General features: G+C 35.5%; 1 protein-coding gene across 4 annotated transcripts in view; it reads right to left on the bottom strand.

The window, feature by feature from the left end:
• The window catches only part of Skeletor (DM13 and DOMON_DOH domain-containing protein skeletor), a 128,399-nt gene that overhangs the window by 29,234 nt on the left and 72,740 nt on the right, over nucleotides 1–26,425 (bottom strand). For 3 of the 4 annotated variants that reach the window (XM_073077073.1, XM_073077070.1, XM_073077065.1), the window contains exons 5-6: nucleotides 25,861–25,988; nucleotides 24,481–24,618 (exon numbers count right to left, since the gene is read on the bottom strand). In XM_073077073.1, coding sequence (XP_072933174.1) covers nucleotides 24,481–24,618; nucleotides 25,861–25,988 — 266 coding nt within the window. Of the gene's footprint in view, nucleotides 1–10,212; nucleotides 12,425–24,480; nucleotides 24,619–25,860; nucleotides 25,989–26,425 lie in introns of those variants that run through there. The other variant, XM_073077076.1, reaches the window with a different exon arrangement.

Here is a 26,425-nt window from a genome sequence, read left to right as displayed (position 1 = left end):
CAATACGTTATGATACCTCTCTGAGAACATTTTCAGAGTTGGCGAGACGGACGATATTTGGTTTTGTATTTTGCTTTCGAAATAAATATGATTAGTTAATAATGGTAAAATATGGTATAAAACTTGCAAATGCTAATGTATTGTAGTATTTTATAATAAAATAGACTAATATAATAAATAGAAAATTTTCTTTATGCCCATTGGTTGCAAATCGGTCTATCGATCGAAAGGTCTGAGGTTCGAATCCTATGCCTCCGAATTTTCAAAATGCGCGTATACAAGAAATTAATTATCGCTTTCTTTACTGGTGAGGGAAAAAATCATTAGAATATCTGCATACAAGCAAAGCAATGCAAAGATTTCCCCTTGGGAACTTTTTTATATATCTCTCAGGTAATGGCCCACTTAGATGGAAAGAGTTTGATTAATTCTTGTATTTAAACAGACAAAGAATAAAAGGTATTGGGTTAAAAAATGGACAGCGAGAAGAAATGATTTGGCATCTAACACGTTGTGTCTTGAATTACAATTAGATCACTAAACTCGAATGCGCTATCTCGCACTGAAAACAATTCAAACTGATTTGTACGATACTCGCACGAACTCCAAAATATGTCATAAGAGATTGTGTTTATACAAGTCGAGATTCTCATATAAAGCAAGAATCTTACGATTTGTTTCGTCGTGTAAACAAACATAGGCCATTATCGCCTGGCGATAAGTCATATGCGAGTCTCGTATGACATAATCGTAGGCGAGATTTTAGTTCTCGCTTGTGTGTAAACATTTTGATACGATTATTTTATGGCGATTATTGCTTGTGATAGTTGCTTACGACCCGAAATGTGCGAGAAACTCTCTCCATCTAAATGGCTCTTAAGTCTACCAATATGCACTTCGCCAACGTGGTTGACTTTGGCCTAAGCCTTCTTCTATATTTAAGCCTGTGTGCACCGCATATGTTTTTCTAATGTTTTGGCCTAATTAAAACCGTTACTTTGTTTTTATAATCTTTTGAAGGTGGTAGAACCCTTTGTGGTTCGACTCCGGCGGCCACATCTATTTCTGCCTAATAACAGCAGTGTTAGACGCTGCTGTATTTCATTTTGAAGAGTGTGGCGGAAATACTTTTCCGAGGCGTTCCAGATTAGTCCTCAGGGTATAGCGGCGTCTGTGGTCGACCTCAGGTAAGAATATCTAATCCTATCTGGGTTGATTCCAGATGTTCGTGGGCAGGAGTAGCCACTTACCATCAGGTGGACTGCGTACTCGTCTGCTACTCCTATATTATATAAAAAATAATAATCAAACCTAAAAACTACGTCAGATCGACTATGGACTCCATTTAAAGAGTCATCAATAATTCTAAAGAATGTCTAACAAAATAACCTCGTTCTTATTAATTGGCCAATATCATATCGTAATAAAAACAATCGTACCTAATCAGTTAAATATTTCCACTCACACTCAATAATTTATCTGTCACTTACCAAAGAATATTTATAGGATATATCCTGTGAGACATAAATATCCTTAAACGTAGAATCAAGAATCGATTTCAAACTGGTTCGAATTCCATTTACACAATCGAGTTAGTCGCAACTCAGAAAACCTTCCACGATAAAAGTGACTAAGCCTCTCTTGCATCAAATATGCATGCGCGAGAACGTCTAGCCGAGCTAATACGATACTGGATAGGTTTGGATACGAATCAATACATTATATTTGCAGTGAGTAAAATATTTAGCACGTTTAAGCTTCACCTGTTTTGATTTAACAAATGCCAAAGTATGATTAGGGGTTTAACACACTAGCGACAGCTACTACATGAGCGACACCTCATGGTGTCGACGGGCGACAGTAGTCGGACAGTCACCAGTAACCGTGGTCAGTCGTTGATCGATAACGACATGTAGTATGGTTGTCTGCGATGAGTGTCGCTAGTGTATCAGCTGCCTAAAGATTTACACAAGAAAGAGTATATCTGGATCTGTGAAATCCTGCTGTCTGTAAAAACGCTTATTTACGTTATTCTTAACATACCTACACGTATTTAAGTTTTGTCAAAAATATTATAATAGTTTATCAATATTAATTAAAGCGCATTCCTTTTTAAACATGACAAAACCTTCATGGCTGGTGGTGCGTAACCACCATGCGCATATCTGATCACAGAAATGGTGGACTTCATGTTGTCCCTGTAGTCTCGGGACTAGAATAGGGCTACGGTATCCCCTGCCTGTCGTTTGAGGCGACTAAAAGGGGGCTTCTGGGGTTGCGGGCTGCAAGAGTGGGAGCTCGAACCGTTCAGCAAGTAACCCCGGGAAGGACGACGGTGTGTGTGGCCGCATACCGTTGTAAACACTAGGTGTGCGGGAGGAGCGTAAACTGCTCCCTCAGGGAAGAGCCCGATTAGGGCATCGCGCTCGGAGGACTCCGGTTGTGTTCCATCGGAGATCGCGGAGTTCTCCACCAAGCGCCGAGGCGGCCACTTTGGGGGTTTAGTGCGGTAAAAATCCCACATAACCCGGCGTCGCTCCCACGTCGTCGGGTACCTTTTGAAGGTTTCCCCCTCGTAAACAAAAACAAAAGTGGACTACATGTACGTTTCGTACTTTTCATAGAAAAGTTTAAATAAATAATGCAGCTAAAGAATGGAACAAGCGTCGCGACGTCGCGGTTCCAAGTTACTAAAATATTAACGCTGCGAAGCTAATTCCGTGAATACTGGATTTGTATAAACGGAAATCAATACGGATTACACTGAACTATTTCTTATTATCATGGCGTAGGAAACAAGCATCAAAAGCAGTAATGGCCCAGTGGTTAAAGCTGGACCGAGTCAAAGGTTCACAACCTCAGATTTTCAAAGTTATATGCATATTAGAAATTAATTATCACTTGCTTTAATTATAGCAGTGGTAGCCTAGTGGTTAAGAATCTCGGCCTCTCGATCGAACGCTCCGAGGTTCAAATTCCAGGCACGCACCTCTGATTTTTCAAAGTTACGTGCGTATTAGAAATTAATTATCATTTGCTAAACGGTGAAGGAAGCCATCGTGAGGAAATGTGCATGCCTGCATACCTGAGAGATTTCTAAAAAAAAATGTAAGTAAATATAAGGAAATCTACGTACATGAGAAATCTTTAAAATGTTCTCAAAGGTAAGTGAAGGCTAACAATACGCACTTGGCCAGTGCGGTGGACTATGGCATAATTCTTCTCATTCTGAAACCCGTGCCAACAGTAAGACAGTAATAGGCTAACGAGGGTAACATAACCTCAACATTCAGAAGTCAGCTAAATTTGTAACAATTCTGCGATAATCTAAAATCAATCTTTGTTACGAATACGTCTCGAAGACCAAAAATGTTAAACATACATCCGGCACGATGGCCAAAATGTTAGATTCGGCTCCGAGACCGAAAATATTAAGATTTCCCTGGCCGTTAGAACAAATAAGGAACCGAATGTTCCTCTCTTCGATGGACAGGATGACCGTGTCCCGAAGAAGGTTAAGTGGACTGTATATACGAGTACGAAAAATAAGATGCAAAGTGCTATATATCATAAAAACTACCTTCGAAAAGACATGAAGCACACGTAATACTTCATTTAAGAGAGTGTAATACGTTTTCCGTTTCCAATAAAAGGAAAAGCTTCTGTATTATTTCAGCTGTTATTAGTAAAGTACTGGGAAACGGTTTTCTACTGCACTTATCGTAATACAATACGAAACGTAATACGTTTTTGTTCTAATTCTATTTTTTTCTATTATTCCGTTATACTCATATATAAAAGGTTATCTTTATTTTTGTTGTAATTTATTATAGAAGTAGTCACGCGGTAAGTGGTTATTGCTCCCCATAGAAATCTGCAGCCTCAGATAAGATTCAATGCCGAAGATATCATATCTACTTGTGACTAATAACAGCAATGTTAAGCGCTACTGTCTCCTGCTTTAAAAGGTGTGGTTAGAGAGTCATACTTATCAGAGACATTCCAACTTAGTCCTCAGAGGTAGCCAGACATCTGTGGCCGGCCTCAGATAGGACTCTAATCCTGTTTGGAGCCGATTAACAGATGTCTATAAATGGCAGTGGCCACCATCAGGTGGACTCCATTATTACTTCCATAAAATAAAAAAGATATTTGCTGAGAAAAAGCAAAAACCTCAACGTATTTATCAAAACACAAATTTAACTCGAATCTACTTCATAAATTTAATCCGCCTCGTAAATTCCTCTGAAAATATATCCAAGCGTAAACTGATTGAATGAGAGACCGCACTAACATAACCGTGGATCCGCTGCCATCAAATATTTATGCTCAAAACGACTTGTAATTCCATAGCGTCGGTAAACTGGGACGGTTAATTGATGTTGATACAGTATTTATAGCTAATTCTTTGTTATAGTCAGCGCCAAACTGCTAGTCCGCTCAGAAGTTGTTGCGAGCATGTGTAGTCATAGAATTTGCTATGGCGACGCGATTTGTTTATATATTCAGAGCTGACTAGCAGTTTTACGCGGGCTATACACAAGAACGGATTAAAGTAGAACTCTTTGTTTGACTCGGCACCATAGACCAAGACCTATTTTTACCTAATAACAGTGTTAAGCGTTGCTGTGTTCTGGTTTGAACCATTCCAGTTCAATCCACACGGGTAGCGGTGCATCAGTGGCCGCCCTCAGGGAGGAATCTAATCCTATCTAGGCTTCATTACAGATGTACATGAACGGCAGTAGCCACTATGAAATAATTTAATAGGAAAGACAATGCAGCATTAAATTTTGTTTAAGTAACTGGAACGTACGTAGCTATGGCTGACCGCAGGTCTTCCTTTACTGATTCTCGCTGGTATGTTCATAAAGGACAACTGTGTATGGAAAACCGTAAAAAATATTATACTTGATACGAAAAGATAGCTTTATCGTAAATATCCCATAGTGACGTAACCGCAGATCGACAACAATCTAATATTCATGGACAGAGCGCTACGGCCGACTGCGGTCTTTTCCAACCAACCCGACAATCGATTAAAGTTTACGAACAACCGTTTATAAATAAATCTTTGTTCTGTCATTTAAAAGAATAAAATGAAAGAAAATGTTCTTTCACTTTATACTTTTAACACAATGTTGTTGGCACCACCTATGTACCTTTTTCTACCTGTAGCAAAGCAACACATTAGACCGACTATAGGTAGGACTCTAATCTTATCTTAGTTTGATGACAGATGTCCGTGAGCGGCGTTCATAGCACTACGATGCACCCGATGAACCCGATATAAAAAATATTCCTATCTCATTCAGGACTTCATACTTATTTGGAGTAATTTTATAATTCATAATTCATAATCTTTATTTAGTAAATTTTTGGGTTACAATATATAGGATGTAGAGATAGTCAAAAAAGCACCAAAAATTTAATATGCCGATTAAGGCTTTCTAAATGTGTAGCAATCACATAAGTCTTACAAAGTAGGTACTTAAATATGTAGGTATATTTGTATGTCTATATTTTCATTCGTTTAGGAATTCGTTATAATCATAATAGCATTTTTCAATTAACATGTTTTTTATTTCTTTATAATACTGATGATCTTTATTTATTTCTTTTATTTGGTGGGGTACTTTATTATAAAGTTTTATGGCCATGCAATATGCGCCTTTAGCGACAATGCCTAGTGTTCTGTAGTATAGATGTCCATAGGCATCACTATCGATACATCACTTACTATCGATAGCTTTTATACTTTCAACTAAATCCATAAAAAATAAAAATCATAAAAGCTTTTAGAAATGAAATTTGGATCCACAAAGCTATAAACCATACTCGTTCTGACAACCAATAGTCGTTGCCATTCCAGTTATTGATTTGATATTTGCAATCCGCTCCCAATTCGGGAACGAGTTTTGTTATCTGTGAATGTTTGGTTCGCTCGCTTATCTGTATATGTTTAAATGGAACTATGCATTTGTTTACACTGCTGACTTTGCATATGAACTCTACTTAATCTAATGAAAACAATGTAATTTACATACGCTTGGATATATGAAGGTGGTAGAACCCTTTGTGGTTCGACTCCGGCGGCACCACCGTCACACCTATTTCTACCTAATAACAGCAGTGTTAGGTTAGGTTAGGTTAGTTAGCCAAAATAGAACTATTATCCTCTATTGCTATGGAAGCATTAATTTCCCTGTAGCACTAACACAACGAGCTAACAACATGCAAATGAGCGCGAGGGTACAGGTGCTACCGTGTTGCAACCAACTACTTGTCATTTGAAATATGCCGGCTTCCCCACTCTACCCTCGATGAGAATTGTACCAACATATTGTACCATATTGTACTGAAGGCAATATTGTTGTTTATTGTCCTGTACCCTTAGTATGAGTTTTTACAAAAATGACTGTTTTTGTATTTGTTTACGTATTTGCCCATACATTTCCAATCAGCGCCCCTAGCGGACTGTATCAGACCAGATTGGAAATGTATGGGAAGTACGTAAACAAGTCTAAATTCTCAGTAATATCCGTCACATACAGATTAGTTATTGATACACATTGATTATGAATACACATAACAGATTGGTTATTTACGTCGTTAATTTTAAATATATTGAAGTTATTCTAAATAGCAGCTACAACTCATTATTATTTCCAATGTACCTACTTTATACTTCGAGAATTAATACATGGTTTTCTTTTAGGTACATTTCTTACGGTAGAAATTTCTTATTAAGATTGCTATAAAATAATTTATCAATCATAATAAGACGCCGCGTCCGTGACCAATCTCGAATAGGGACGTTCTGTAATTAAAATTGGATAGAAACATACGTAGAATATTTTACAGGAAAATTATTTTCATTTACTTTAATAAATTGAATTATAAGTTAGTAGAACCCTCTGTGGTTCGGCTCTAGAGACACCACCGATATATCTATTTCTACCTATTAAGAACATTATTAAGTGCCGCTATGTTCTGCTATGGGTATGTCTACTTTACTTTACTTTACTTAAGTACATACTTTTCAGAGCCGTTCCAATTTAGTCCTCAGGGATAACAACTAGTCTGTGACCAACCTCAGTTAGGAACCGAATCATCTAATCGTATCTCGGGTTTGATTACAAATGTTTATGTAGGGCTGTAGCCACTAACCATCAGATGAACTGCATGCTCGTTTGCTACTGCGATATTATAAAAGAAACATGTTTGAATCTAGTGTGCTTTGCATAATGTGTCCATAAATATTCCAGTAACTATAACTTTTCATAAAAATAAAGGTAAATTCGCATAGTAAGTGCCATATACGGGTAGCTCATGCCTAATAGTTCAACTTTATGCAAATAAGTGGTCCGGGAGAGCCGGCAGACCTTGTTACGGCTAAATAGATTACACTGTCATGTTGTGTAATACATTTGGAGATAGAGACTTAAAATACGTTCCGGTACTAATTGTACTATATATTTGAACCTTCTGAATTTGACAGGACTATACATACAGTATGTTTTGAATATAATTGTTTCACCTTGCGATTATCAAACATAATTATTTAAAGGGTCTACTTTCAATAGAATATTTTTTATTTTTATGTTATTGATGATTTTCTTAAATTTGCAGCGGAAGGAAAATAAAGTGCGTATTGATGATAATTTACGTAGACCTACTTTTCATTTGAGACTTTTATTAAAAATCTCAAGGTTTTTAGAACATTCGGTTTACGCAGAGGTTTTCTGTTTATGATTGATGGTGGCAAAAAATTAGGTGCTGCTAAGGTAGATGTTCGTTTAGGTTCCTCAATAGACCTAACGAGTTTTAAACTTTACTTTTTATCATCATATTATCATTTGGGGTCAAATACTTTGATAATAATACATGTAGACTAGATTTAGCTTTGTTAATAATTCAAGACAAACAATTTTAAATTAATGTTATGCTACCATTATTTGCTATTACAAAACCATTTCAAGCTAGCCAATAAGAAAACCTAAGACCCTGTAATTTCGTACAAGAATAATCTTATTTTTATCAACGAAGATATTTGAATATTCATCATTCGTGCTTCAACCGCCGGCGATACTCTTGTTTTATTAGAAAAACAATAAAAACAGAATTATGAATAAAAGAGCGAGTCTCTGGCAAACTTTATTACCACGTGAGTATTATATCGCTTATAAAATGAGTTTAGTACGTTATAAATGTAAAAAGTTTCATTAATATTAACAACTAGCGTAGGGCTGTGCGCACTGCAATTAGAAAATTAGCAAACAACAGTGTTGTAGTTCATTAATAACAATATAGTTGTTGAATACAAATAAGTCTTGCTTAGACGCACATCCAAATTTTAAAACAACAAGATATTTGACGATCAAAATATTTGAAGATATCAAATTTATTTATTACCACTTAAATATACGAATCAACCTGTATATTCAACAGCGAAATTAAAATATAATAATGATATTGAATAAAAAATATTATTTTTAATATTCAGTGCGCTCAACCCTGCATGGACATCGATCAACCAAGCAACAATATATTAAAATTTCGTAAAAGAAGGTACAAATAAAGAACTATATCACAGCTAGGAACTTTGTACAGAATTGTCATCACAATTTATTCCGGAGATTATTGTAAACATAACTTGGTTAGTTGAAACGAATGTCCTAACAATTTAATGGCCTTAAACTATGAAAAAACATAAAAATATATAGCTATGAAAAAACATAAAATATATGCTGGTTATTCACTAGGTCACTAATATTCCCAATGAGAATTGTACCATTTTAACCATTTTCGACACCCTGTATACAGATAGGACTTTTCCCCACTTTTATGTTGCAAAATTGCAGTTTTTGCACTACTATCTCCCAATCCAATTTAGTTATACGAAGCATTAAGCCTTTTGAAGAATGAATCCTAAATTTGAAGGTTACTTAAAGTTACGACCGTAACCATAATGGCGAATTAACATTATTTTAACTGCCACCGCAATTTATACGCCGTTAAATATTCTTAAAGTTGAGCAAAAATATATTTTAAACTGTAACTTAAGCTCACATGAAAATACGATGCTAAAAAGAGGTATAAACTTCACAAACTAGTACCTACCCCGCTACGAAAAAGCTTAGAACTTTTCAAATACAGCTAAATTTAAATTTATCGCCGCGCAACAAAGTAGACGTACCTACTTAGTTTTTTGTATTTATCCATATTACTTATACGGTCTAGCCATGAATTGTTTCTGCGACGTATTTATACTCTGCTTAATACACAATCCTAAACCATTTGTAGCCAAATTGTTGCAATTTTTGTTTATATCTGCTACAATAATTATAAATCAAATATCCACAAAATTCAAATCAGAGAGTAGTAGTGAATTCGCAACATTTTGAACAGTATCAGATTGCGTACAATTCGTCAATAAAAGTAATTCAGTCCAATAAATTGTATCCCTTAGTGAATACCCAGCTTTAGCTTAAACCTAAATGATGATCTCTGATCCAGGGGGAATATATAAAAGATACTGGCATTTTTTCTGGCACTTGAATATCGGCGACGGGCCCGCTTACGTTATATCACAAAAATGTATGAAGAACATCTGCGTAACATTTGTATTAGTGAAAGTATAGAGACATTGTTTAAAAACTGTTTTTAATATCTTAAAAGGAATATATTAGTTTATATCATGAATATATTATTATCTACAACATTTTATTCATTAAGTGTTGATGTTTAATCTTCACACAATATTTAAATTACAATAATATTCTATTACTTATAATTCAAATTTTATAAATTTGTATTTGATCTAAAAATAATAAATAATCGTATTATTTAAATCATAGATATATTTTTTTTATCCGCAACATTTGATGTTTAAACTTCACGCAATATTTAAATTACAATAATATTATTTTACTTTTAATTAAAACTTTATAAATTTGTATTTGACGTTACGATGTAACTAAAGGTAACCTAAAAACTGCAGGAAAAATAACGGTCTTTATTCGAAAGTCTTGAAGCCATTATGTAAATGTCGCTACCTGACATTTCCGTCGTCAGATTGTGAGGAATATAAATTATTCCGGCGAACTCCCGCTGCACCGCCATGGGAGCTGAGAAACAAGGCTCTTGAGGAGAGCATTGTTTATTGAGGGTTACCCGCGAGGTTTCATTACCAGTTTATGTTTTACTGCGTTCATGCACTACGAGTATTTACGTTGTTTTTTTCGAAAAAAATCTTATTCAAATTTGATTTTCAAATATTCGTTAATATAGGTTGAACCTTTAAAAAATTCGTATCGAGTTAAAAATTCTCGTCATACATTTTGTTTTTTAATTTTGTATGTGTCATGTACAGTCGGAATCGTTTTTTGTATGCCGCTGTGACTACGATCCATGCAACCGGATCGAAATATCACCAAATAAGAAACGTTTATCGTACAGTCAAGAGCAGATATTTGCAAAAAACAATTCATAGACTATGAGCAGAATGTCTTTTACTGACTATTATACTCGTATTTAGAGATTGTATTTTAAACTTTTATAGAAGTCCCTATCTTAGTCTTATCTCTATGAAATTTAATCAAATATATTTGACAGAATATTTTTAGAAATAAACTTTTAATTTAGTTTTAGTTTATAGTTTAAGACGATACATAAAATACAAAAAAGAGTATTCCAAAAATTTCCGAGTAAAGCGACTTCTATCTACTTTTCGAGAAGAATCTCGAACTAACAATCATTAAAGTGAGCTCTCAGCCAAACTCAGACGGTGTTCTTGAATTATAGAATTTGATCAAATAATATTTCTTACGAAGTTGCCAAAACTTCTGATAAAAATTTCAAGATTTGTACAAAAAATTAGAGGTACAATAATGAGTTTTGTACCTATCCGATGTGATTTTTTGCTAAGCTTCGCAGCCATTATGTAAATATACGCAGTGCGTGACATTCCCTTCGGCGGATTGCGACAAACATAAATTATTCCTGCGACGTAGCAGACGCATCGGAGGTGAACCCTGAAAACTCGATCCCTAGGGATGTGCCGGCAGAGGGTTAAAGTGAGATTTACTAAACGTCACTACGTAATCGATTTTATATTCGGTACAATTTTACGGGAATTACTTTTGGCAGTTTTTTTATTGCTGATAGGAAATGTTTATGAAACCGATAAGAAATGTTTATCAAACTTTTTATGTGATAAAAAAATACTTACCTACCACCGAATTTGTTTATTTAAAACGTTCGTTATAAATTGAGTTATACAAATTATTCCTAACAAGTTTAGCTCGAAATACTGACATGAAGTTAGTAAGATTGATGGACGTGTACTGGAAAAATGTATCTTTTATGTCTCTTGTTATTAATTGGAAGCTTAGACGGGTTATTTATTCGCTCTGAAGTATATCTCTAAATCGTTTCATATTTATCAGGAGTCGCAATAAAATAACGCAGATGTTCCTCAAGGCTGGGTGAGAGGAAGGGCACCGGCTCGCCGATTACTCCGTATTTATACAAATTGGCCAATCGCATGGATTCTGTCGCAACGTGAGGATTGAGCTGTCGAGATGATCGGATGAAAGGATGCGATGATGCTAGACGGTTGGGCAACGTCGGTGTCGCAATCGTTCATCGACCGCGCCGCTCACTGCGGCCCCGACCCCCCAACTAGGTCAAGGTCAATGCTCCTCTGGATCTCGGTGTGGTAGCGTCCTTGATTCTCCCCCTCGTACTTGTACGGCAACAAACGGTACTGCTGCGGATCCTCTTGCTGAATCTGACGGTACCTCGCCAATTCCTGCTCCAGTTGCCGTCTCTGCTGCTCGTACAATTGCTGCTGGTACAGTAAGTCATGTGTCTCACGGTCCAAACCTTGCTGAGGTCGATATACTGAATGAGGTTGACTCTGTAACTGTTGATTTTGTTGATAATTCTGCTGATTCTGTGTTTGGCTCTGTTGTTGATAGATTTGTTGCTGAGAAAACTGTGCTTGCGGCTGGGGTTGCTGATGGAATTGCTGGTAATTCTGCGCTTGATATTGCTGTTGTTGCAGTTGTTGTTGGTCAATCTGCGATTGATACAACTGTTGTTGATGTTGCGCATTTTGCAGATTATACAGTTGTTGATTATCCTGTGGTGCTTGCTGATAGATCTGCTGATCGTACTCTTTCTCGTCTTTCGTCGGTTGGGGGTTGAGGAGTTGCTGTTGCGCAGGGGAGTAGTTATCGGCTCGGCGGTGAAGGTGGTCGTGCGCCGCGGAGTGCTCGAGGAGGGCGGGAGGTCCGGCGCCGAGGCGCTGGGGGCGGTAGGTGGTGGCGTCGAGGCGGGCGAGGGGCTTGCGGAGGCGGGACGGAGGCGAGGCCGGGCGCCCGGGGGACGCGCCCGCCGTCAGCGCTTTGTTGCGGCTCTGCAACAGGAAACCCGCGCTCAGCTGGAGCTTACAGCCTCAGACGACAGAATCACGCAATCTCTCAACACTGATTGGGTACTTATCGCGAGGTCGCGAGCCTCGAGGGGGCTTATTACGAGAGCTCATATATCGAGTGCGAGACGCGGACCGTGGCGACCGAGCGCACGCACCGAAAGTGGTCACGACTGCGATAAATAATAACGTAATGTGTGCAGTGGTTCAACTTGACACGATACGGTCAGATTGACCTACGAGCGCTCGATTGACCCGAAGCATCTGTATTGCAAGAAACTTTACAAATAAGCCGCATCTACTCGAAATCATCGTTTTGGTCACAGATGAACGAATGCTCACATTATAATTTCGGAGTCACGAAGTCGAGTTTGAATGTTCCATTCAGAGGTCTTTTCAATTCGCGTAATGATGGTTACACGTTCTTGGAACAAATTAATGGTTTTGTTTGTGATCGCTTTACATTACATGCGACTCGCAATTTGTCAATAGTATACAATCAAGGAATATTATATATATACTGTAAACTGACACGAATTTATTCATTTACATTGGCAAACTATTCAAGTTTGTTTTTACATACGATGTGCAATAAATAGAAATGACGGCACAGTAACTGTTTAACGCGTTAAAATTAATAATCATTTATTTAAATTTTGAATGAATGTTAAACAAACTATGATTCGTTAAAAGTTTTCTTCAATAACTAAATATAAAATTTAGGTAATTAACATTTAATTTAATGAGACGCGCTCTTAATGGTACTCTATTATATATTGATCGAATGAGATACGCTATACAAAAAACATTTTCTTCCCAAATACCCATCTTAATCCTCACGGCAAACGGCACATCTGTCATCACCTCATCTAAAACTGGCTACAAGTGAAACGCCTGCTCTATATGTGAGTTTACAGAAATCCATATAGGGCAGAGGCTTAACATCATTACACGGTAGATACCCAAAGAAAAAACCGTCAATTTTCTAGAGCATGCAGTTCGCTCCATTTCCTAATTCGACTAGAAATATCTAAAGTATCTACTTAATCTGGAACTGCATCTCGTTGATAGAATCACGCTCCCCCGCGTCCCGGCTCCGGCTTCACTTGGAATTGTTCCAAGTTTTCGCTCGACTTACAATTAATTCCCGACATGCACCGAATTGAAAAATGAGTTTTTAGATTAAACTGTCCTTTCTGTGTACGGTCGAATACTTTGAATCTGCTTAACGGCTTGTAAATTGCCTTTGTTTATGTTAGAAGCATTTATAATTTTATTTTGAAAAATCATTATTAGTGCAATTGAAACTAAGTACTATCATTAATACTTTTATTTTGAATCTTAATTTATTTTGTTTTCCACAAACCTCTAAGGAACCCCCCCTACTAAGGAACATTTTCGGCTATGCATTTGATTCAAAATGGATTTCTAGAAAATTTGAATTTGTAAATTAATTGCCTACTTAATCAACTCTCCTTTTTATCGACAATCTAATTCTACTGCTCAAACGATTTTATTGAGATTCATTAATACAAAAATATATTCAAATCATGACGTAATGAGATAGTAGTATTTCTCAGTTGTTGTAGAAATGCTGGGCATGGGCCAGCCCACTCATAAAAAGCAACCAAACAGCTACATTACACAATATATTATTAAAAAACCTATGATTTAATAAAATAACTTTAAAAACAAAAAATAAGGAAAAAATAGTGAACTGAATAGGAAGTTATGTTGTCGATTCCATAATTTAGATGAATTGTTAAAATCCGTCAAGACACTTAGGCTACAGAATGTGCTAAAGAATCAGACATACATACGTACAAATATACATACTAAAAACATTACCCTCCAGTCATATAAAAACTAATGCTATTTACAAGTATTATCTAAGCTTCCTATTACAAGAACTTCCATTTGTCATTTGTCATAAATACAATAACACCTGCGCATATAAATATATCCTTCACTTAATTAACTTTGATAACGTATAATTTGGCTTTTGTAATTATGTAATTAAGCAAATTACTCTACCAAAGGCTTTTGAGGACACAACAATCAGATAATAATAATCACCCTAGATTGTCGGAGAATAGAGCCCTCTTGTCATGTAACCAAAATGTTTGTAATATTTTAAGGACTGCTTACTATGGAATTAGAAAAATAGATTTAGAAAATATTATGAAGAAAAGACATAGTGTGAAAACGCAAAAAACCTCTCATCTTCGCATTTTAAAGGTACCACCATTACTCTTATTTCAGCCCGACAAATTGTACTCTTGTATTAAAGGTACAAAATACGTGTAAAACCGACCTGAGATGGAACTCCAATCCTACTGGTACTACTACTATATACATGTTATGGAAGAGCGGAGTCACTCAACATATACAAGATGAATTTTTCAAATGGGCCTTTAGGGCCAAATCCGAATCTATAAGGATTAGTGAAATATGCTGAAAGGAAATACGAGTATGAGGCCGATTTTGATAAAGCCTTTCAACATTTTTGGTTAATCCTTATAGTTTCGAATTTGGCTTTGAACGCCCATTTGAAAACTTCACCCTGTATAATTTGTATAATCCAATATATGTATGAACAGTAATAATATTCGTCGTTCTGAAGAGTACTTAAAATGTCTATGAGTGTTAGTTATCACTCATATCAACCGAACTTGCTTGTATACTACCACAATTGTATATAAAATATTCCTAAAAAACGAGTGTTCACATTTCCAAAACGTATGGTCACAATAGTCCTTTTATAACGCCTCTTTATCTTGTTTATCTATTCCAGAGCGCTGGCAGGGGGTCACTTACTTTTCTTACTGTTTAGGGTTCCCTATAACAAACTAAAACCCGATATTACCTAATAATACGAAAATAGGCCTACGAATTCCGTCCGGCGTTCGAATCGCAACCGTACATGAGAAATGATTGATTTATTAGTAAAAGAATTATCATAAGGTAAACTAGATGACCCAGAGTTCAGGAATCTGGGAGGTATTCGACCACTTGAAAATCTACCTGGGCGAAGAGGGTACCCACTAGACCCTGCCTACCGCCCTTATGTTGACATAGTCGCAGTTTATATAAAGAGGGTTAAAGAGAGAGGGTAAGATGTCGCTATAAAAAACAGAGTTTCAAAATAAAATAGCAAGAATAATAGACTACGGCCTTCTTCTTACGCCGAGTGACCTCGCCATAACCTGTCCCAGCAGTGGGCTAGTCAGTAGGGAATTAGCAATTCCAAACCCGAAAATCAAAAAGGTTAAACTCATCATTTTCGTTTTACTCTTATTTTCTTTAAGATATAACTATCCAAAAGGTCATAACTATTAGGAGAAACTGAAGGTATTTTTGCTATAAAATAAATATAATATTCAGCCTAATGTTATTGCTTTAATTTAAACAAATGTACGGAACGTCGTTCGGCGTACTATACTCAGATTTTCTTTCCACATTTTTATTATAAAAAGGTTCTATTGTCTACTTAGTTGAGGCATCCATCTGACAGAGACGTCTTATTACATGAAAATTAAATGGAAAATAACATTTATATCCGTCTTTTTAATAAATTGTGTAACTTAGAAAAATAGCTTTGTTCTAATTCTGAATACTAAAAAAATTCGAATTGTTAGACTTCACATATCTTTGAGACCTTTTTTTAAACTTTCGGACGTCACGTTTTTTTATATGGCTTCCTGCTACTTTTATAGCAAGTGATAATTAATTTCTAATACATAAGTTTGAAAAAACCGAGGTGCCTCGAATTCGAACCTCGGACCCTTTGATTAAAAGGTCGATTTTCATCCAGTAGGGTATCACTGAGCTATCAGAAAATATCTGTCACGATCGAATACATACAATAGCTACCACTGGAAACACAAGTCATAAAATATCAAGCATTGTTTATATACGTACCTATACCTAACAATAAGACAGACGGACTACCTGATTGAAAGCAGTTACCGTCGTCTATGAACATTTGCAACAGCAGAGGAGTCGCCAATGCTGCATCGGTTTTGAAAAAGAGCTCTTTTTGCAACTTTCTTGAAGAGTCCCATGACATAGCGCGCAGGGAATACCACGAAAGGAAGTTCATTCCATATTATTCTATTCCTTTATAATTCTATTAACCTTCAATTGAAGCCTTCAATAACGATCTAATATTAATTAAACTACCTACAGTCATCAGCTACAAGATGATGCCACAACATGAACCATTCAAATCCAAAGACATTTACCAAATCGCTAACTGCAATAGTCCTTACAGTGCAAACCGCAATCGACCGCTCACTTGAATCTTTCAAAATGTTTGGACGCAAATCTTGATATTGAGCTTTGAAGTATTTCTCAAGCTTTAAGCTCGGAATACAGATTTGTTTGCGTTTGTAATCGTGTTAAGAATCAATGAAATAAAAATTGGTTTGGTAATATTTAGCAATGTTAGTTGTTTCACTATGTTTATTTATTCTTTACTACGCAATATAATAAGATTTAGATTTGTTCTATTAACGAACGACGAGCAATTGTAAATGATTATTTTCTTATTACGTCGTCAATTATTCATTATTGTCCCACCGATTAAGCAAGAAACTAATCCTAATAATTTCTAATCCACAAATTATTTTGAAAAATCATTGCTTTGCACCTCAGACCCCAGACACGCATCTCTTATCATCTTTTTACATACTTTTTAGGGTTCCGTACTCAAAGGGTAAAAACGGAACCCTATTACTAAGACTTCGCTGTCTGTCACAGGGCTATATCTCTAGAACCATAATAGATAGACACATGACATTTTTACAGGGGATGCATAACGGTGGCCGCTATAACAACAAATACAATAAAATAAAATAAAGTTGAATATTAAAGGGGGTCTCCATACAACAAACCGGTATTTTTCGACATGTTTCGATCTAACTGTTAAACCGTTCTAGGAAGACGGTTGAAATTTTTACAATCCGTTCACTATTATAACTGGTATTATAATAAATACAAATAAGAACCATAAAACACATTTTAATATGGTTATTTTAATTTTATTAAACGTTGTTTGCGTATCAATCATCATCGCCTATAAGTATATTAAACCTATATTTTATATTTTAGAATCGTTCATACTTTATCAGAAATAATCGGGTTTGAAAAAAGTTGATTTATGTCACTCCCTAAAAACTCTCTCTCTATCTTTCGATCTTTCTGTTAATCTTTAAAGTCATTTATTATATTAAGCCGCAAATATAACTCCATAGTTATCTGTATGCATAGACACTTTTTCGCAATATTTCAAAAAACTTGTCTTTGACTATTTTGTGTTATTGTGTGACCGTAAAAAACGCCGTTTAACTAATTACTATATTTGCCTTGACACGCGCTTACAAAATTGAACAATATACATATTTCTATGTTATCTAAATGTCTGTCTAAAGCTAAGCTTAACCAAAAGCGGAAAGCGTTTTATTTTAGAAAATTGTGCTGAAAATAAATGTATCTCTTTCTGCCCTACAACAGCAATATTAGGCATGGTTATGCTCTGGTTTAAAGGGTGTAGTAAGGGAGATACACTTTTCTTAAGCGATCCAGCTTAGTCCTCACAGTAAGCCGTAGCGGGGCCTCATCTATCAGGAGTACCAGACGAGCATGCAGACCACCTTATATATAGGTAGGTAGGTATATATAGGTAGGTGGCCCTGAACAACTTTAATCAACCTCAGATAAGATTAGATTCCTACCTAAGGTTGGCCACAGATCAACCGCTGCCGCAGAGGACTAAGCTGGAATACCTCGGAAAATTTAACTTCTTTACCACACCTTTCAAAACAGAAGACTGAAACGCTAAACATTGCTGTTATTAGGTAGAAATAGATGTGGCGGTGGCGCCACTGGAGTCGAACCACAGAGTGTTCTATCACCTTCAGTGATAATTAAATATCAATACACTTTATTGGCACCTATTGAAAATTTATTTAGAATTAAGATATGTAACTTATCAACTAACTCGAGAACGTAGCTTTAAAGTAGAAACAGCCAAAGAATTCATCAATGCATTCGTCGATGATGTAACCATCATAAGCCAGTTCTAGCACTAATCAAGTACATTAATAACAACCAGTTTTGCAGCCATGGAAACGCAGTGGAATTCATTTATTTGTTTTATTTAATTTTAATGACTTGTTTATATAATTAGCGTGTTTGCCGCGTCCTTACTTACGTTAAGGGCAAATAAATTATTATTTTAATATATTAAATTATCATCATCATCAATTCTTATTGTCTCTATGAATGAGTCGGGTTAAGGCCGTAACTTTAGTTTAAAATACAATAATTGATACATAACTACATAATTATTATTTTTAATTACAAAATCCTGACTTTATTTTTTTATATAATACAAGAGTAGCAGACGAGCATGCAGTCCACCTGATGGTAAGTGGCTACTGCCGCCCATGGACATCTGTAATCGACCCCAGATAGGATTAGATATTCCTACCTGAGGTCAGCCACAGATGCGCCGGTACCCCTGAGGACTAAGCTGGAACGCCTCGGAAAAGTCTGTCTTCCTTACCACACCCTTCAAAGCAGAATACAGCAGCGCCTAACACTGCTGTTATTAGGTAGAAATAGGTGTGGCGGTGGTGCCGCCGGAGTCGAACCACAAAGGGTTCTACCACCTTCAAAACTGCTTAAGAATATCGCATAAATCATTGTACAAATTTTAGACAAATCCAACGATACCTCATTTAGAAAGCCGAAACACGTATGCCATAAATATTAAACTCTGCGGCAGATAATGATAAACTCCATAATAATAACCATGCTATATTTTTTGATGTGAAACATCTATAGCCGCACGTAAAAAAGATTTCTGGCGTGGCGACGATTACCTTTAACTACATAGACAAATGTTCTATAAGGGACAGAGCTATTAGAACAATGTGATAAAAAAAGACAACTAGTGTTTGACCTTGCGTTTCAAGTGTACGCAAACGTAAATATTGACCATGGAATATAGTGACCAATGATTACTTCAGTCAAAACGGGACATCGATTTTTTATGTCAAATACTTTTTACTTGAAAAAATATAGTTAGAATAAATAAAAAACACGCTTTTATGATAAAATTAACTAAAAAGTAGAAAATAATTTTCAATCTAGGAATCATTTAAAAAAAAGTAAATAGTATAATTGTGCAAAAAATGTGGGGCGCTTTATGAAAACTGATAAATGGAGCACCCCATGTTTTTTTCACAATTATAATATTTACTGTTACTTAATTGACAATGGCAACGGTTCATTTCGGAGACAACGGCACGAAGCATCGAAAAAAGGGACTGTCCCGTTAAAAACGGGACGTATGGACGTATATTTCTCATTGATACTCATGCTTGTCAAAGACAATGAAATAATGGAACAGAAGGTAAAAAATGTCCAGAACTGTCGATAATAGTTTTAGTACATCGTTTACGTAGAAATGTTATAGTACAGTTTAACTAAATAAATTATTATTATATAAATATATAATTTGATGAAAGAATGTATCTATACAGATGTATCGACTGGTTTAAAATATACGATTTAAAAATTGTTTATATTTATTATCGTATATTAGTAAAGATTACTCACTCCTAACAAGAAAATGTACCCAGTTTTGAGAATTGAAATAGTTGCGTAAAAAAGTTTTGCCACGTCTCCGTGCTAAAATGTCCCTAAAATATTTGAAATAATTATTTATCTATTATGTAAATTACGCAGTATTAGTTATTTATTTGTAAATTTTCTCTAAAAATGTTTTTATTTGTCAAGAATTAAAAAAAAAAACTTACTAATAAGCCGTTTGTGGCTTCATTCAATTTCAAGGCGGCGAAGTATCTTTACTAATTTATGTTTATTATTTTCAGTTTTATTTTACACACGACCATTAATTGCAAAGTTGTGTACATTTTATAAATGTACTAGCTGACCCAGCAAACATTGTGTTGCCATATAAATAAAAAAATGTTAAGGGTGAACAACCCTTATCACTTAAGAGATATGAAAAATAGATAGATAGTAGCCAATTCTCAGACTTACTGAATATGCATATAAATTTTGATGAAAATCAGTAAGAGCGTTTCGCAGGAGTACAGTAACTAACATCGTGACATGCGAATTTTATATAATCTTACCGTGGTCTTTTTGAGGATTAATTTCTGGCTATACAAAGATTGTTTATTAAATTATGTTTAGGTTAATTTATTCAATTAAAGAAATTTTAAAATACCGTATACTATCCTATATAAATTTTATGGTAATATTTTTTATTATTTACCACAGATATCGAAGAAAATTTAGAGATTAGGATACAGAATTTCCCATATATCGATTTTATTTTATTAAAATAAACTATAAAAAGTTATATTTTGACCAAAACACACTAATATAAAAATTAAGCAGTGGGATCTTAAACTATAACATACACGTATGAACATCGTGAGCTTCAATAAAATGTCACTTCTGTTCTGTTGATCTATGGTCATAGATCAATGAAATTTTTTTCATTGATTTATGACAGTTCAATTCGATCAATGAAAGTTTTTGTCAATGAAAGTGATAAAGACGCAAAATGCATGGTCATGCATTTTGCGTCTTTATCACTTTCATTGACAAAAACATACTTTGTCTCTTTATGGTTACTCATGTAATCATGGCGGATCGAACACGAAAAATAAACAAAATTTAATAATTTTTCTTCATTTACGTGTGATAGGTGATTCCATGAATCTTGTTTCTTTTTCGAGCATAATTTTTGCATTTATGCATTGCACAAGAAGGCATTTTGAGGCTTAAAATTCAAAATAATGACGTTTAACGTGTTCAGTGACATTCGTGTGTATTACTACGCCGCGCGAGAGCGACTGGAGTCGTTTTAACTCGTTTTACACCACTTGACGTATTTTGTATGTTTTAAGTATTGCCCGCTTATTTTTCTGATAATAAAATGTCTGACCGTGATAATTTAGAGAGTGAAAGTGATCAGCCTTCTGCAAAGAAAGCAAAATCACACTATGACACACCATCAAGTCATCAGTAAGTTAATTATTTTTTTATAATTAAAGTATGCATTTATCTGTGCATTAAGCACGCGTATATTTGGTGTGTTTTGAGCGCCAGCAAATGTAAAATCTACTATCTTGGTAGATTAAAATTCACATAAAAATCATTGCATACAATGTTTTTAAATTATTAATTAATTTTAATGTCATTCTTCTCAGAGAATAAATTTATTAAGACTGACAGAATTGTATTTCAAAATCAGCTGATGGCGTGCAGCGCACGATAGTTTTTTCTTATTTGTTATAAATATGAACATTAAAAAATTAATTATTTTTTCTAATCATAGTGGCATTTATTGTGAAACATTCATTATTGATACTTATAATTTACGATTTTAGTAATATATTGAAATAACTAGCTAAGATTCTTGAGTTTACTAATATATTGGAGCCAATTTATTTTTGATGTGAAACATCTATAGCCGCACGTAAAACCGATTTCTGGCGTGGCGACGCACGCTATACGATGGTATATATATACAGTCTATATGCAGTAGTGTGTACGGTGTGGCGACGCGTCGCCATGCGCAATCGAATTCAATAAATAGTCATCGTTATCTGGAAAATTATCGTAATATTTTATTTTATCATTATGACATATTTAGTTCCTATCACAATATGTTCTTTTCTGCATATTACTTTTACAAAATAATGTCGATGTTTCACATCTGCCAGGCGTCCCGTGACGGCTCATTTTTTTTTTAATAATATTGACCTTACTACCGAACACTCAGTCCACCTACTGGTTAAGGTTCATTGCTAACCATAGAAATTTGTAATTAACACGTGATGATATAAGAGCCTGGCGATAGACCGCCAACTGTTGTGTTGCTACCCCTGAAGACTGATTGACTCTATGTTCCCATTACCACACCCTTCAAACCACGGAACACGGCAGCACTTAACACTGCTGTTATTAAGCAAAATAAATATGGCGGTGGTACCTTCGGAGTATACCACAAAGAACCTTTATAAACCACTATAAACCATTATACATACGCTATAGCTAATAGAGCCTAAAGCTCGTATATGCATGAGGCCAGCGACCCGCTCGCCTTGTTCCAGAAGCGACGTCACGACTTGAGCTTTATGACATTTACACTTGTGCGTGACCTAGTAAAGCTCTATAGCTTTCCTTTGACTTACACACACACACACACAAAAACCTTTATTAGTGGTTATATAATATTTGTAGTGTAATAGACCTACTTAGTAAATTAGTTTTTTAGTCTGGATTGTGATGTATTAATGTAGAGCTTTTCATGAATTAGATAGGTGCTTCTAATTGTAGGGAGTGAAGGAAAGGTGGTAGTACTCTTTGTGGGTTCGACTCCGGCGGTACCACCGCCACACCTATTTCTGCCTCATAACAGCAGTGTTAATTGCTGCTGTGTTGCGCTTTGAAGGGTATAAATATAAGAAACATGCTTATCCGATTCGTGCCAACTTATTCCTCAAGGGTATATATATCTAAAGTTGATTACAGACATCCATAGACAGTAGCCACTTACCATCAGCTAGTTTATCTATAGGTATTTACTTCGTAGCTTTGATATAAAAAATAAGTTCTGTTTTGAAGGGTGTGGAAAGGCAAATATACTTAGAAGAGTCCATTCCACCTGATCTTTAGTAGCAACGCAGATATCGTCGACATTAAGTGGGACTGTATTTTATTTGCAGTTACTGCTTCACCAAATCAAATAAACTGCATTTTCCTTTGCTAGTTTTATCCTTAAAAGCTAACAACTATTAGCTCACAATAACAAAGAAAAACCCTTAGAGGAGACCATTAACATTCGTAATGATGGTAATACCGAGTGTATCCAGGGTAAGCGTTCGTCAGTGTCTCCGTAACCCGCGGCTTATCACACTGTCGCTCACACCCGCCGCGTGGCAAATCACTGGCCTTCCTTATCTCATACTGTCGCTAACGCGGATTATTAACGCTAACACTTTGGTACGAATAATAGGCAGATGGCGCATAGGTATTTAAAGTTATATCAGTTTGGAATTGAGAAATCTTGAACAATCAAGAAACCTTGGGTTTGGTAAAACAGATGACACTGTTTGCTCTTTTCCTACTTCATTTTCATAAAAAAATGAAACTATAAGTGCGATTAAAACAATGAAATTAACTAACTCAATCCACTTGAACTTGAATTATAACTCTATACCGCGCATGGTGACGATGTTCTCACTTGGGCCTACTGTTCTTATCCAAGAATGCTCGCTCTATAATTAATTGCTCGAAGGTTATTTGTCTATATTTTCTTACGCAAACCAACTCTCAGCTTTACTAAGTTACATATAAAGTTCATAAACCGCGATTTGACATTTCCGTGACAATAATTATATGAGATAGTTTCACTTGATGTTATGAACGTTTCATTTTAGAATTACTGAATTGGTGTGACAGTTTAATTATACCGAATAATGTAAAGTCAAATTTATTACGATTATATAAACATACGGGTAAACGAGTACGTTGTTTAAACGAAGCAATATTTACAGTTAAGTCATACATTACTTTTGATTTTAATTATGATTTGTTAGTACCCAACAGTTCTCTCTTCTATCATTAAATTACATTCTGTACATTTTCACGGATGTTTTGTAATTTACTTAAGAAGTATAAACATAGTGCTTTTAAATAATACATTTTCTGCTGAAATAATCTATAGTAAAAAAAATATTTTTTCTTTGGCGAAGTAAACTAAAGTAACAAATTATTTTTAATTTAATCAATTATTCCCTATTAGAGATTTTCTAGTAGTATCAAAACAGTAACAATACAACCAGATGAGGCCTGTTTGACTTCAATTTATAGTTATACAACCAACCAACCAAGAAAATCGCAAGCGTGAATCCAGCCTTAAGTTCTTAATTCCATTTTCTTTGTAACCCTGTCATTACAAAACATCCGTGACTATAATAAACTACACATACCTGTGGTGAGACACCTAACATCTTCAGGCTGGGGGGTACGTTGGCGAGCGATGCCCGCGGGAGGGGGATGTGCCCGAAGTTCACCGTGAACTCCTCGCACCACACCGCGAAGTGCCCGATGTCGAACACTGTCAGCTCCTGTGGAAACAAAGTTAAATTTGACGTAAGAAAGGTCTGCACAGCAGTTATAGTGCCGTTGTAACGGCCTCTCGATCGAGAGGTCCGAGGTTCGCATCACGTCGAATCACGCACCTTTGTTTTTTCAAAGTTCTGTGCGTCTTACAAATTAATTTTCATTTGCTCTAACGGTGACGGAAAATACCATGAGAAAACCTACCCGAGAAATCTACAAAATATCTAAGAGCTATATGAAGTGTACCAATACGCACTTGACCAGCGCGGTGGACTATGGCCTAATCCTTCTCACTCTTTCAGAGGAGCACTGCTGGGTACTGGTCTCTTGTCTTTGAGAGGAGACCCGTGCCCAGCAGTGAAACAGTAAAGAGCAAAGTGTGTAATCAGCCTAATGTTAAGAAGTGACTGCAATCAGTAACCAAAATTGTTCACAGAAATTGCTATTCAGAACGCTAAGTTGATTCGAGCAGCATAACAACTACGACAGTAATGTTAAATCTAATTTCAATTGAAATCAAATCATATTTATTCAAATATGATAATGCAATTGTTTTTAAAGCCACATACGAACATCGTAACGTGTTTCTAGAAATTTCTAGTTAGGTCCTCATTTCCATAACAGTACTATAAATATTAACACACAAGTTATGCATAAAACATTGTAAATTTATCATATCCAAATAACAAAAAGAAAGAAGGTGGCAGAACTCTATGTGGTTCGACTGGGAGACATCACCGCCACACCTATTTCTGCCGAATAACGGCAGTGTTGAGTACTGCTGTGTTTCGCTTTAAAGAATGTCGTAAAGTATCTTTACGATCCAACTCGAGGTAGCAAGGCATCAGGTAAAAGTCTTGTTTGGTGTTGATTATAGATATCCATAGCGGCAGTAGCAATACTCCAGGGTATTGCATATTTGTTACTTCCATAGATTAGTAAAATTTATCCTAACAAAAAAATGTAACCAGTTTTGAGAATTGAAATAGTTGCGTAAAAAAGTTTTGCCACGCCTCCATGCTATCATGTCCCTAAAACATGTGAAATACTTATTTATTTATTGTGTAAATTACACAGTATTAGTTATTTATTGGTAAATTTTCTCTAAAAATGCTTTTTATTTGTCAAGAATTCAAAAAATAACTGAAAAATCAGCCTTTTGTAGATTCATTCAATTTCAAGGCGGCGAAGTATCTTTGCTATGGTTACTTCTATAAAATAAGAAATGAAATGAAGAGTATGCTCACCCCGGGTAGCGTGAGGACGATGGTCTTCTTGTCGTACTTCCTGAGCGGCGACTCCTTGCCGTTCTCGTCGGGGATGCGGATGCCCTGCGGAGATGGCTTGTCTCCACGACCCACCCAGAACTTCGCGTCTGTAACAAAAAATGTTATTAATTTTTTTATGAAATGTAATTCATATATTATATATTTTATGTATTTATATTTATAGTTACAACGACGAATATAAGTTGTCGATAACTCTCTAAATGAGCAGGCTGAAGTTCTACAGGATTGGAATACTGATAATAGTTAAAGAAAAGTATTGGAAAAGATCACGTATAGTAAAACTAATAGTACAGGGATGGTCGTTCTCCAATCAAGTGCACTAACATCCAGAAAAAGATGCAAAGGACATAAGAGTAGTCTGAATCAATTAGAGCGATTTATATCTACATCTCGATGTACATCGAAAAGTTGATGGATACACGAAAACATGTTGATATTGTTGTAAATATACAATACATAATTACAAGAAATAAATACACAGTATAAAATGCACCGATAAATAACAACAACAGGATATTTCAAT

The sequence above is a fragment of the Epargyreus clarus genome, unplaced genomic scaffold (assembly GCF_041222505.1).
Source record: "Epargyreus clarus isolate Ecla_fem2 unplaced genomic scaffold, WU_Ecla_fem_2.2 ptg000002l, whole genome shotgun sequence".
NCBI classification, from domain to species: domain Eukaryota; kingdom Metazoa; phylum Arthropoda; class Insecta; order Lepidoptera; family Hesperiidae; genus Epargyreus; species Epargyreus clarus.
Note: the sequence above shows the minus strand (reverse complement) of the source record. Positions and strands in the feature narration are given on the sequence as shown.